General features: G+C 31.2%; 1 protein-coding gene across 3 annotated transcripts; it reads right to left on the reverse strand.

Moving 5' to 3' along the window:
* Window positions 1-293: 293 nt before the first annotated feature.
* SPO11 (SPO11 initiator of meiotic double strand breaks) lies at window positions 294-13,445 on the reverse strand. Of its 3 annotated transcripts, XM_001377908.4 has the most exons (13): window positions 13,191-13,439; window positions 11,369-11,482; window positions 9,352-9,440; window positions 8,814-8,880; window positions 8,421-8,529; window positions 7,698-7,784; window positions 6,981-7,017; window positions 6,649-6,758; window positions 3,930-4,029; window positions 3,571-3,608; window positions 2,660-2,736; window positions 1,025-1,136; window positions 294-459 (listed from the first exon to the last, which is right to left on the reverse strand). In XM_001377908.4, exons 1-13 carry the CDS (start codon window positions 13,310-13,312, stop codon window positions 340-342), a joined length of 1,182 nt encoding a protein of 393 aa, XP_001377945.1. In that variant the 5' UTR covers window positions 13,313-13,439; the 3' UTR covers window positions 294-339. The 3 variants fall into 3 exon arrangements, with proteins under 3 accessions (XP_001377945.1, XP_003339751.1, XP_016284208.1); XM_003339703.4 differs by lacking the exon at window positions 11,369-11,482 and having other exon boundaries at window positions 13,191-13,440; XM_016428722.2 differs by lacking the exons at window positions 6,649-6,758; window positions 6,981-7,017 and having other exon boundaries at window positions 13,191-13,445.
* Between the last annotated feature and the right edge of the window lie 241 nt (window positions 13,446-13,686).

A 13,686-nucleotide genomic window follows, 5' to 3' on the forward strand; every position in this document is an offset into this window, starting at 1 on the left:
ATAGGATGACATAAAGACAGCTAAATAGAAAGCAAATAAAATCTTTTCTTTAGCTTTTGACTATGTATATGAAATTATTATTAATCAAAAAATGTCCAAAATAAACAGAATGACATAATTATAGGTGGTATTCTCTTTATAATGTATAATATCTTTATAACATTGTCACAAAATGGAGATGAATATCTTTGAAGTAGAATAAGACAAAAACCTCTAAAGAAAATGAAAAGTATTATTCAATATGTATAAGCTTATTTCAGTTTGTCTCTGATTAAGAAAAAGTATTCTCAAAATAACATTTGTAAATAAGTTATTTTATTAAGATTTTCTGCAATAGCCTTATATCCACCCTCCAAATTGTAATTTATTAGGTAAGTATACTCGGGAAAGATAATCTGATGAAATAAATGTTAAAGCTTGAATTTCTGCTTTCATTTTCAATTCTGCCATTATTTCCATCTGTAAATAAACACAAAATATAGTCATACTAAATCCTTTTGCTGTAGAATATTATAGACATATCACTAATGTACCTTCCAAGTTTAGCCTAGGCTATTCCTAAACCATGTATAATATAATAGCCTCTGGGGGAAATCAGACTGTTTATTAGCCCTTGGTGCTAAAAATACCTATGTTAAGAAAAGCTCAGCTTCAGTTCCTTTTATAATTAGGTCAGGATTCCTAAAGAAAAAATCTAAGTTCCTAAAACGGATTTGCCTTGAAATTCCTAAATATTATTTTAAAAGACTACATAACCAATATAAAGAAGAAAATGCTCTTCATTCTTATCAGCATTTCTAAAAGGAGTCTAGTCAAAATATTAATAATCATGTATTATCAAACATCTTTAAAAGTTCTTTAGAACACAATTTTTGACACATAGATATTGATTATAAAACTTCTCAGAAAATAGTTTCTAAATGTTGCATGTTAGAATGCAATAACTTTTTCTTATACTAAAGTTAGTAAAATACACTTAATATAGCATAAAACATTTCAATTTATAAGCAAATATATTCTGTACTTCTTTTTTCCAAAATGGTTGGCATGTAATATAAGGTCTCTTCAGGATGCTATCAAGTTTCATCTGGTCTTGTTTAGTTAGTGGAATTAATGTACCTCTAGGTACATTTAATCTGGGAAAAAAAGCATAGGTTAAAAAAATTAATGAAAGCAAAATATTTTTGTAATTTGTATTTATAGTTTAATCAGATTTCTTTTATAGTATCATATATTGTTTCTGTGTTACTATATCTCTAACAGATAACCAACCTAGTAAAATTTAGAAAAGCTTATCAAATTGATCCCAGGCTAACAAAAATTTCAATTATCACAAAAGAGTTGCAATCTTCCTGAAGGACTAAAATATGACACCCCAGAAATAATAGACAAAAAAATTAGAAAAACAAACAAAAAACCCAACAATATTATTTCCAACTATGAAGATGAAAACAATTTTGTTTTAGCCAAATAAACATTTAAAAAATTGAATATATAAGCAGGCAGCAACTTTGGTAAAAAGGAGGAAAGAAATCAGAGTAGTGCTTCTCTAACAATTCCTGTCCATGTTCTACAAAATATAATATTGGTTTTATTGAAAGAAATAAGGGAGAAGTAAAAGAAAAAGAAAGGAAGAGGAAAAAGAAAGAGGGAAATTAAAGCATGAAAGAAATGCTGTTTCCAAAGAGTTTGTAGGCTCAGAAATAAAGAAATAGAACTAAAGCTGCTGAATTGTGACATGCCGTTCTCCTAAGGAGGGCACTATTTTTAGAGGGAAATATGGAAAGATACTCTTTGCTATTTAATACACTAAATATAATTAAAAGAGTAGTGGTGTCAAACTCAAAAAGACATTGAGGCTATTAAACAATGCATAAAGATTCTTGAGGGTTGTATATTGATTTAGGAAACTACATATTCATATATTTCTCTTTTTATTAATATGTTAACACATTAAAATATAAGAGAAACTACATTTTAATCTAGTTCTGGCTGTGCTCAGGAATGTTGTGAGCTACATGTGACCTGTGAGTCACATAAATGATACCTCTTCAAAACAGCACATCTTAAGTGCCAATTGTCCTAGCCATATATAATAAAGTGACATCTCAATTTACCAGAATCCATTACTGTATTTCTTAATTCATAATTTATCTGTATTTTTCTGTACTTTGCTGTTATGAGAAAGCCAAATCTCAAGAAAATAAACTCTTATCAGGGATTTAGTAGAAACAAAAGCAATTTTTAGGTTATGGCAGAGGGGCAATATTCATTTAGACCCGTATCCTAGGGGATTCTATACTTATAGAATTAGTGCTATATTGATGATTGATTACACTGACGCATGTACTAAGTATATTAATACATTTTAGAAAGATTTTCAACTTACAGAGTTGAAAGAGAAATTCTGATTAACTCTCAAATTAATGAAAGCATTTAATCAAACAGAATACCCTATTTCCTAAGCATTCAGTTTCAGTAAATCAATCAATGAAGGGTTTAATTAAAAGTTATCTAAAATAATTCAAAGTAGAAGTGGAAAATGAAAATGGAAAATTCTCAACAATTCTTCTTTAGTGACTTGTTAAGTTTATTCTTTTACATTCTGTGGTTTCTATAGAAATATTTTTAAAAGGACATTTCAACTAAAATTGCTAACCTTTTAATATCAGAGGGAAGAAGACCAAGCCATCTGATAGTTGGAACTGTAAGATTATGAGCTTCAAAAGACATGGACTAAAATAAAAGATAAACATATATTAAAATGGTACTAAGTTGCAGAGAATACTAGCATTCTGCCATTTTCATTATTGTGATATATAGGAGAACCCAGTAGTGTTGTGTGGCTCTTGACTTCTACATGCTCTCTATCATGTAGCCTCCTACCCTTAACTCTACAGTAGTATGAGAAATAGCAGCAAAGTTTTAAATTAAGGATCTGTTTAAGAAGAATGCTATTCAATATTTCTGGGTCTTTTATCATTTCCCTAGAAATCAACACTACAATATAACTAGCCTCTTTCACTTCAACTTCTAGCACTGTCTTCTTTGATACTTGTTATTCAATTACTTTTTTCATATCAATTTTTATTTTAAGAGAATTTGGTTATATAAAGAAAAATGCCATAAATTTAAAAAAATATGACAAATTCCTCAATTTCACTATTGTTGATAATAAAATTGAGCACAGATTGGTGATAATGGCAATTTCTTGGGATTATAAAGAAAAGTTATGAGATTCCAAATAGTTCCCTAGTGACCAGACAATATTATTCCAACCAATCTGCTACAACTCTGGCCTACAAGATCCTATTGATAATGGATAATAACTCTTATTTAGTATTAACGCTATATATTTCATAGTTGTACTAGTTACTGTGGAGTCTTGTATCAAAATAAATAAAACAGAATCAATTATAGAATCTATAGCTAGATGGTGTCATCACACATTTCTCTTGTTTTTTGCTTAACAGTGATTTTAGATCGATGAAGAAATTGTCAAATGTGATTAGCACATTACTTAAAAAAATAAATAGTATAATAGTAAGAGAAATATTCAGCTATACGTACCATAGATCCATACTTATAGATGCACATTATTTCTATGCCTGTTAAACAAAATTAACTTTAAAAATCAGTTGTTATATTTTATCTAGTATATACATTTTTACAATTTATTTTCATGTATATTGCACATAAGACGATCTGAATCTCTGAGTAGAATAGAACAAAAGCAATAGAAGCTTATCCCAGATGATCATTATTGCTATAACTTCATTTAATAAATGACTTTACTCTTTAGGAATCAAAATTAGTAAGTTTCTTTCTCAAATAATTACTTTAAAGAAAAATAAATCCTCAAGAGAAATAAAATATCTGCTATGAATAAATTCAAATTATAATTTGCTTTTATATAGTCAGTCAGTTACCATGTGGATCAGCATCCACTAGAGTGAAAATAGGAAGATGAAATGTATCCCACAGTTTTTTGACTAGAAGTCTTGTGTTCAGATCTGGTACTCCTTTGCCCTAAGAGTAAATTTAAATATCTGTTAGTTAAGAGTAAAATTAGAACAATAATACTCAAAATAATACTCAAAAATAATACTCAAACTTTATTAGTGGTTTAAAGAAGGACATTTAGATTTCAATTAACATTCAATGGTTCAATGAATCTTTATTTAAGATAACAGATAGTTTGATTGACTAATAAATAAGTGTGTTGCTGAGCCAAAATACTAAATTATCTTTAAGGATCTGTATAGCTCTAAGACTATGCCATTCTAAATGTTGTTGATATTTTTATTAACCTTATTATTATATTTCTCAAGCTACAGTCTGAAGAACTCTTCTCTTTCCTTCCTTTACTTTCTTCCTTGGGAAAAATTTTTAATTTTTATAGCTTCAGCTATCACCTCTACATGAATCTGAAATTGGAATGCCCGGTCTTTTAATTTAAGTTCTATTCATTTAAACCTTTGCAATTAGATTTTTTTTACTGTCACCTCAAATTAAGTATTCTCACAATTAAACTCATGTTTTCCAATTCAAAATAGATACACTTTCCAACTTCCCTGTCTGATGATAGTACCACTCTTCTTTATCTCAATGACATAGCCTAAAAACTTTGGTGACATTTTTGCTTTTTCTCTCTTCAATGACTGGCATATACCAATTAGTTACCAAGTTCTGTTCATTTTTCCTTTGAAATAGCTCGTTTTCCATTCTTTCTTTTCCATATTCATTGCTATCATATTTGTTCAAGATTTTATCTGGATTTACTGCACTCCTGGATTACTTGAACAGCCTCTTTGCTGGCTACCACGGTTCTTCTCCCTCCGCCTATCTATCCTACTGATATACCTGTCTTTCTCAACCAGGATATTTGCCATATAGCTTTTGTAAAGTTTTCTTGATCCTCCTCACACATCCTCCCACACTTGACCCCATAATGCTGTCTCCTTTTCAAATATATACCATATTTATTTGTAAAAATGTTTCCTAACAGTAGGACACAATTTCCTTGAAGTCAAGAATAAAAACTGTTTTATTTTTTATCTTTTTATACATAGCACCTTGGGCACTTAATTTTATTTAATTGAATCATGTTATTCCTCTTATTAAAACATCAATAAAAATTAGTGAATGTCAATTTCCTATCAAATCTATAGCTGTCAAATGAAGGAGCTGAATTAGCTAATTTCTGAGGTTTCTTCCAGTTCTAAATCTGTGATTCTATGATATAGGACAAATGATCTGGCTTTCAAGGCCTTTCATAATTTTTCTTTACCCAGTTTATTCAGCCTTGTTTTTTATTATTCCCCAGCATGAACTCTCCATTCAAATTGTCATTTTCTTTGCTGTTCCATGCATAATCATTCTCTATTCCATTCCTTTATTTATATTATTTCATTATCTGAAATGCCTTTCTCCTCTATCCACATTCTTTTACCTCTTCTTTAATGCTAAGCTCAAAGTCTACCTCCTCCATAAAGCCTTTCTTTGTTTTGACATCTGAATTCTTCCAGCACCTACAAAATTTGTGCCTCAGAACACTTAAATGTATATTTTATATTGTCCTTAATTACTTCATGCATATTAATCTGTCTCTCCAATTAGATTGTGGGCCCCTTAAGGGCAGGTACATTATTTTATTTTGCATTCTTATAGTGCCTACTCTAATAATAGACTTAGGCTTCATCTCAGTAAATATATGTTAATTAATTGATATTAAAATGCTATGATATGCAAAATTGAGTGTAGCAGTGAGTTTAGAACAGTATTTGTGATTTCAGAATTGGCATTAGCACCAAAGCTGCATCATAATAGTAGTCTATCTAAACCATGTGCCTGTAGTAGAACCTCACTATAAATGGCCAAATTGAAAATTATATAGTATTAAAAATAAAGAAAAATAAAATAAAATAGTGAAGTATCATAACTGGCTGACCTGAACATTGTACCTAGACCATAAGTTCCTTTAATAAGATAAAGTGACCATCTACTATGGGTTCTTACTTCAATAAATAGTGATAGTTTTATCTTAAGGTAATAAATTAAAAATGAGAGTCAGTCTAGAGTAATAAACAAAGGGTCAGCTTCAAAGTTTGATAATTTGAATTTAAGTCCTGCTTCTGACCCATCCTGGCTGTATCATCTTGAGCAAATGAATTAACATCTCACTTTTCCTGGTAATTTAAGAATAGAAGCTTGAATCAGTGTCAACTTGCATTTGTGGAGGCAGTTTTTCCATGAGTTCTTTACTTCAATGATATCAAGAGTACAGAGAAATTAAGAAAGTGTCTTCATTGAAAGTTTTGAAAAAATATAAATGCATTTCTTAAATAGACATGTCTGTTTAATATTACAACTACTTATCTGGCATATTAAATTGAGCAAAATTTTATTAAGTACCTACCATGTGCAAGGCACTTTACTAGACTCTACAGATAATAAGAGATGATATAGTCCTCTATACCCAAGAAGTTCACAATCAACTTGAGTGATAACACACAATTTCAGGTATAAAGTGAAGAACCATATCTTGTAAATAAGATGACTATGAAAACTATAGAGATCTCTTAAAAACATTAAAATCCATCTTTGCAAATCATGATAAAAAGCTTGATTTTTTAAAGCTGTCAATACCGTAATAATTATGCAAGGAGATAGTTTATTGCAGAAGTTATCATCTAGGAGTCGTTGAAATGTTGCATCTTTTTCTACAATTAGGAGGAATTTAGCATTTGTGATCAGATCTTTTGTGTTAAGGCAGAATCATGTGTAAGATGAAAGCAAGTACATTTATCTATAATAGTCATCTGAACAATTAATGCTAAAAGTAAAGATTCAGAAACAATAATACTTTTCCTAATTTAATTTTAGATTTAAAAATGCAGGTGAAAATGAACTTTTAAAACATGGACTGTTTCTTAAGTATTTTAAAAACAGTTCAGCTTAACTTTCTACTAAAAGGATACTTCGAATTCCTTGGATATTAGATGGTACAGCAACTGCCTAAATATGGTTAAAAAAAAAAAGATGCTATTTGAAACAAAAAGTAAGCACAGCCATATTTAGTAATTAAAACCAAAATTACATGGTAATCATTTTCCTCCTGAAACATCAGTCACAAGAGATTAATGGCTCCCTAGAAATAAAATCTTTGACTCAGGCTATCTTATAATTTCTATCTTTATTAATGTGGATGAAAAACAGAAACAGTAGTAAAAAGATGAACCGATTCTTAATTTCTTATGAAGAAATCTATTCAACTTCATAATCTATGCCTCCAAGTTAGTAACCTGACCATTCCTTGCTGTTATATGCTTTTTTTGCATTTCAAAAGCCCAGCATTTGAAGATTTTATAACATTGTGTACTAAAAAGAAAAGTTTTCTATTTCAAATGAATAATGTTTAAAAATGCTAGGTATAAACAAAATGTATGGGTAAAAATTATATCACCGTTGCCACTGAAATTTGGAATAAATTTGGAATTTTGGAAAATCGTGAAGATAATATACCAACAACCAGTCTAAACTTTCTTATCCAGTTTTATGTTTGAAATCTCAAACTCCAAAGTAACCTCCTTAAAATCTGAAATAACATAAATAATATAATGTTTTTAAAAAAGTTAAAACACTTAAATGCTGTCAAAAGTGTGGCTAAAACATGCCAAGGTTTTACTGATAAATACCGTTGAACCGCAAGTACAATTCACTTTGGTACCATCTTCCTCAATGTAGCTTAGACTACCAGCAATTAGACCCTTTGAAGTAGACAGCTGAAAAATAAAACACAAACATAGTTGACCAGATTTTTTTACCATCATAACTCTGTATGCAGTTTTGTCTCTCCTTGAGTTCATCTACAATGAGGTATATATTTAATGTAAGGATGCAAAATTAAAAATGTTTCTTTTTGATTGTGAAATTAGTAGTCATTAGTAAACAAATATATTTAAATATGCAATAAAAATAAAGAATTATATAATAAACTGTGAGCTTTTGTTGTATACATTAAAATATATTCCTATATTTTGCAATTTAAGAAAATACAGGAAAAGAAAAATACATGTATTGCAATTTAAGAAGTGAATAAAAAATAATATGGATTTGGATATTACTAAGGATATTTATAAACTCTTGCTTTTTGAGTAGGTCATGCTTAAGTAGGAGAATACTATCATATTATTATACTCTACCTAAGAGTATATTTTTAAAGTGTTCCTTTAAATGAAAACATAGCTGAATAATAAACATAAATTAAAATTTTAAGCTCTTCATATTTAGGTATAAAAAGAATCTATCAAAAGAAAATTGTGAACTTCGAAATTTTCATTCTAATTAAGATATTGCTTATGTAAATAGGATGAAGCATTTTGGTCAGAGGCAGAAAAATATTTTTAAAGGGTACTTACAATATGTAGATTCCTCCTTGGTACTTTTAACATACAGGAAATGTCATTGATTATATTGTCCACAATCTTCTGGTTACCAAATAGTTGGATATCAGTATAATATATGTCTCTATGAAAAAAAAATTTCTTTAAATAACCTCATTTTCTTCAGAGAAAAAGGTACCTTAAAGAAATAAGTATATAAACTATTTTGTTTTACTACCAATAGTCCTATTTCCTTAAATAAATGTTATGCCATCAGAAATATTTAAATACTCTATAAATAAAGGGACATGAAGTTATATATTTACCAAAGATATCCAAAGGGCAAAATACATAGTGGCTCTATTGTTAATACAATTAAATCCTCATGTTATTTTTTAAAAAGTAGTTTTACAATTGAAATATAGTTACCTTTTGGTTGCATAAGTGTTGCTTTGGACTAATTTGTAGATCATAGATAATATTTTAAGAATTAGAGCTGGAAAATAAAATCAACCTACATATTATTCATTCTACATTATTAACTCATCGTATATTGTTAATAACACAAACTGTAATTACCTTCTTCTAAAAATAAAGACATATGAATAAAGAAAATGCAATAACTTAAAAGAAGATAACCATTTGCCGAATTAATTTCAATTACTTGACAAAGTTCCAACAGCATTTTAAAATACATTCCCAAAGAAGAATTGAATAAAGGTTTCCTAAGAATCAGTTAAAGGTACTTGATTTTTAAACCAAAAAAACTGAAACATTTTCTATTGATCACATATTCTGAGAGAACATTTGTTCTAGCATTATTTTCATAGTTATTGGCAACACTAAACTGAAGTAAATTTACTTCCAGGAAAAATGTGCTGTGTTCAAAGAATTGGCAAAATAGGAACAAATGAAAGGATAGAATATATTTTATTAACCCTAAAATATTAAGAAAATGTTATTTTACCAAATCGTTGAGCTGATTTTGCTGAATCACTTTTGATTTTTTTGGTGGTACAATGAGGTATCATTTGTAGACCCACAGAATCTTCAAACCTAGTAATTTTTTTTTAATAATGGGAAACAAAGTAAAGGGGGAAATGAGCTTTGGAATGTCAAATTATACACTTAATTGTACTACTCTATAAAACTTTTTGTTTAAAAAGCACTAAAAATATTTTAATACTAAATTTATCCTTCATAATTCCATGTATATTCCAAATTCTTAGATTAGACCTTAATCCATCTATTTCTAAAAATCTATATAAAATTATTTTCATGGGAAAACATATTGTATTATGAAACATCTTGTGTACTTTGTATGAGTTTTACATCCATATTTATTACTTTGAAAATTGCACATTAATTTCTCTCCAAAGTTACTTGAAAAACACAGCTCTGCACACAATATTACACTTTTGCATTGTTAGCTAACTGAACTACCAAATATGTCCTTAAGGTGGCAGAACACACCAAGCACAGTGAGAACAGACTAGATGTCAATATTACATACATTAGATCCTGAATCAAAGCTGCATCCAAAATGTAGTATAAGTTTATATTAATATAGAAATAGCAAAGCAATTTCAAATTATAAAAACTATGCTAAGTGCATTTTATTATTAAAAAAGCAGCAATTTTGACCTAGTAATTATTTCTATTCTTTTGGCAGATTATAAATTAATCAATAAGCATTATGCTAAACTCTGGAACTAAGAAGAAAAATGAAACAGACCCTACTCTCAAGGAGATTCTATTCTTTCTGAAGAGATAGGTACATATATAAATTTATTTATACATATACATGCATCTGTATGTATGCACATATATGAAAAACATACGAGTCTAGAGACTGTGATTTTAGTAGCTAGAAAGTGGCTCAGGGCAGGCTCCTTTTGGAAAATACTATTTTAATTGCCTTTTGAAACAAGACAAAAGATTCAGAGAGGTAGAGGTGAAGAGGGAATGTATTCCAGGCATGGGGGAAAGAAAAATCAGTATGAAGGTATGAAACTGAGGACAAGTTGAAAAGGTTCAAAAATCAGAGGCATTTGGGGGGCAGCTTGGTGTCTCCGTGGATTGACAGCCAGGCCCAGAGATGGGAGGTCCTTCAAATCTGGCCTCAGACACTTCCTAGCTTGTGACTCTGGGCAAGTCACTTAACCCTTATTTCCTAGCCCTTACCCCTTTTTTGCCTTAAAACCAAAACACAGTATTGATTCTAAGATAAAAGGTGAGGATTAAAAAACAAATAAACAAAGCAAAACAAAACAAAACCAGAAGCATTTGTATTTAATCCATATGCAAAAATGAGTCACTGGAGTTTAATGAGTAAGAGTGATATAGTTTGACCTGCACTGCAGGAAAATCACTTTGGTAGATATATGAAAGATGGATTGAAGAGACAGAAGAGATAGGCAAGGAAACCAATTAGTATGCTTTTGCAATATGAAAGGTGATAAGGATATAAACTAGAGTGGTGGTCTCATGAATGGAAAGAAAAAGATGCCAGAGATGTTGCAGAAGTAGAAATGGCAAAATTTGACAACTATTTGGATATGTGGCATGAAGGGGAAAGTGGAGGACACCAGATAATGCTGAGGATGAAAACCTGAGTGGAAAGAATTCCTGGCAATGTCCCCAACAGAAATAGTAAAGTTCAAAAGAGTTTTTTTTTTTTTAAACTGTTTTGGACAAGATGTCTGAAATAAATCAATTAAATTGTGAAGTAGGAAAATGCTTCCATTCTGATTTTCATGTTATTTAGTAGACTATAAACTGTTTCCCCTGCAAAAAAAAAAACTGCAGAATTGAGGTCCTATAATCAAATTGATTATGGGAATGACCTAGCAAGATGACAAAAGTACCTCATGATTTTTACTTTTTATGGGAATACAGAATCAATTTGATCAGAATGTTCAATAAACAATGTTAACCTTATGACATTTATGCTGACTTAAAACTTAAAAACAAATAATGCCCACTTGATATTTTCCCAGTTCGATCTGTTGTCTATTTTGAGGAAAGGTGCTTCATTTCGTGAGAGGCTTATGATGATATCTTGGATAATATTTTCTATAGCTGCAAGAACCTCAGAACTGAAATTATGAACAAATAATGATTTAATATGACAATTGTAATACTTCTTTTAGTATATGTCAGACCTCCCTAAATCAATAACAATAAATCTCAGTATTTCTTGAATTTTTATACTCCATAGTATACATGTTGATATATATGTGTATACACACACACACACATATATATATATACATTTTTATAGTACATTTCTTCCACTAAATCATAGAAAAGCTGTAATCAAGGGGTTAAGTTTGTTCCTTTACAACTACTAAGAGAGGAAAGATAAGTTGTAGTTACATTTTTTTAGACAAAAAAATTCCTATTTGTTTCAGCTTTCTGTTACAAATACAAACCTACAAGCTTGAAATTCTAGTCATATTTTAAACTAAATGGTGCAATCCTGACTTTGACTACAAATTACATAAATTTAGTTTCCAAAGTAAAAAAAAAAGTTATCAAATGGGTAAAATATATTTCAGTCTATAGCACCTAATTAGTCACTAGGAAAGAATGCTGTAGAAAATTAACTATACAAGTCTTTATAATAAAGGACAATGGATTTGTAAGAACGAGTTTTTAAAAACTTGTTGTAAATTGTTAGCTTCTCTAAGATACGATCAAGTAAAGTGACACAATTTAAAGTAGAGGTTTCTTTTACCCCACCCTACTTTAATTCTCTTCCAAATTGAATCATTCTGATAGATAGGTTCACATGTTTGTTTCATTTTATTTTATGGAAGGAAGTATTCTCAAAGAAGAGCTATTTATTTGTACTACATAGAGTGAAGGCATTAATAAACTGAGGGATGGCAGTAACATAGCTCTTCGAAAAATGTATTAATATAGGTAGACAGATAACACTCAACTGACTTTAGATGCCCTATTATCATTACAAAGATCATTTTATATTAACAACTTTAACTTTTGAGACTATTTAAAAGCTTATTAGCTAAAACAGTGGACCCAGGTTATGAAACTCTCAGTCATCATTTCCCCCATAATCTAACTTAATAAATTTCTTGGAAGTCCCTTTAAAAAATATGGACAACTTAAGGTCTTTGGGAATAAACTAAAATTTTCATTATTTTTTTCAACAGACTATTCCCCCCCCCCCCCCCCCACTGATCCCACTGATTTGGCAATTTATTATCACAGGAAAAAAAGAGAGGGAGAGAAAAGAAAAAAAGAACAAAATGTCTCTTGTTAAACAAGACTTTAAAGCCCAACAATGCCATTCCTAAAATGATGCTACAAAACATAAGATTTCACGAATCATAAATGGCAAACCTAGGTGGAGCCAGGTGGATTGGAATAAGAAATGTGGTTCCAGTTATAAAGGACAAGGGTACAGTCATGTCAGAGCATTGTAGAAAAGCCACAAAGTAGCTTTTTCCCTGACAAAGGTTAACTGGGGCAATTGAGAGAGTTGAATCTAAAGGGAATTCCAGACTATTTCCACCTCTGAGGTAATTTTTTCTTTTTTTTTTTAAGTAAAGACTAGGTCTATTTAAGTCACTGAGGCTACTCTTTAACTCTTTCTTGGAAGGCAAATGAGATTGGTGCAGAGATCCTAGCAGGGAAGAGGCCACATGTAGAGGATGAGGCAGTCCCCTGGCTCCCTTCTCCCCCCCCCCCCCCAATGCTCCCCCATACCCCTCCCCCCCCAGCAGCAAAGCTGCCTTCCAAAAGTTTTGTTTTTTTAATTCATGCCTGCTAGTTCGCTACCTCGAGGCCTCCTTACGGGGGGCCTCTCCATGGCCTTCCTTCAGGGACTTGATCAGGGAGACCCTGTGCTGGTCCAAAACCCTGAAGAAAGAGGCTTTGGAACTCCAGGGTGTAAAAGCCATTGAGTTAGCTCGGGGAGAAAGAGGGAAGAGAGCGGGAGAAGGCCAGGTGTGCGTATGCGTCAGCACCGTTACCAACACCGACTCTAGTCCGCCTCCTCTGGACTGCCCTAGGCTGCTTTCCCCACGCGCGTTCTTCTCTCACCAACCAATCCGAGGTAAGGAAAGAGCAACCCATCAGCCAATCCCAGGTGAGAAAAGGGAACGGGATGGGGAGGAGGACGCGGAGGGTGAGGCGCCGAGGACTACTATGCGCATGCGTTATCCCTCTAACCCCCCCCCCCCCCCAGCCAGTTAGCCGACTTGTGCAAGTGCCTTCTGTCAGGTGTGAGTCCTACCCAGAGAGGCTGGGGTTTGGATCTTGAAGCCGAGAACTT

This window comes from Monodelphis domestica, chromosome 1 (assembly GCF_027887165.1).
Source record: "Monodelphis domestica isolate mMonDom1 chromosome 1, mMonDom1.pri, whole genome shotgun sequence".
Lineage (NCBI taxonomy): Eukaryota > Metazoa > Chordata > Mammalia > Didelphimorphia > Didelphidae > Monodelphis > Monodelphis domestica.

Excerpts from the sequence above, each read along its gene's own strand:
- SPO11 (XM_001377908.4), bottom strand. The coding sequence starts at position 13,312 with ATGGCTTTTACACCCTGGAGTTCCAAAGCCTCTTTCTTCAGGGTTTTG. Across the intron at positions 11,483-13,190 it reads CCCCGTAAGGAGGCCTCGAG|TTCTGAGGTTCTTGCAGCTA; the intron begins GTAGCGAACTAG and ends TCATAATTTCAG. Across the intron at positions 9,441-11,368 it reads TCGAACTGGGAAAATATCAA|GTTTGAAGATTCTGTGGGTC; the intron begins GTGGGCATTATT and ends AAAAATTACTAG.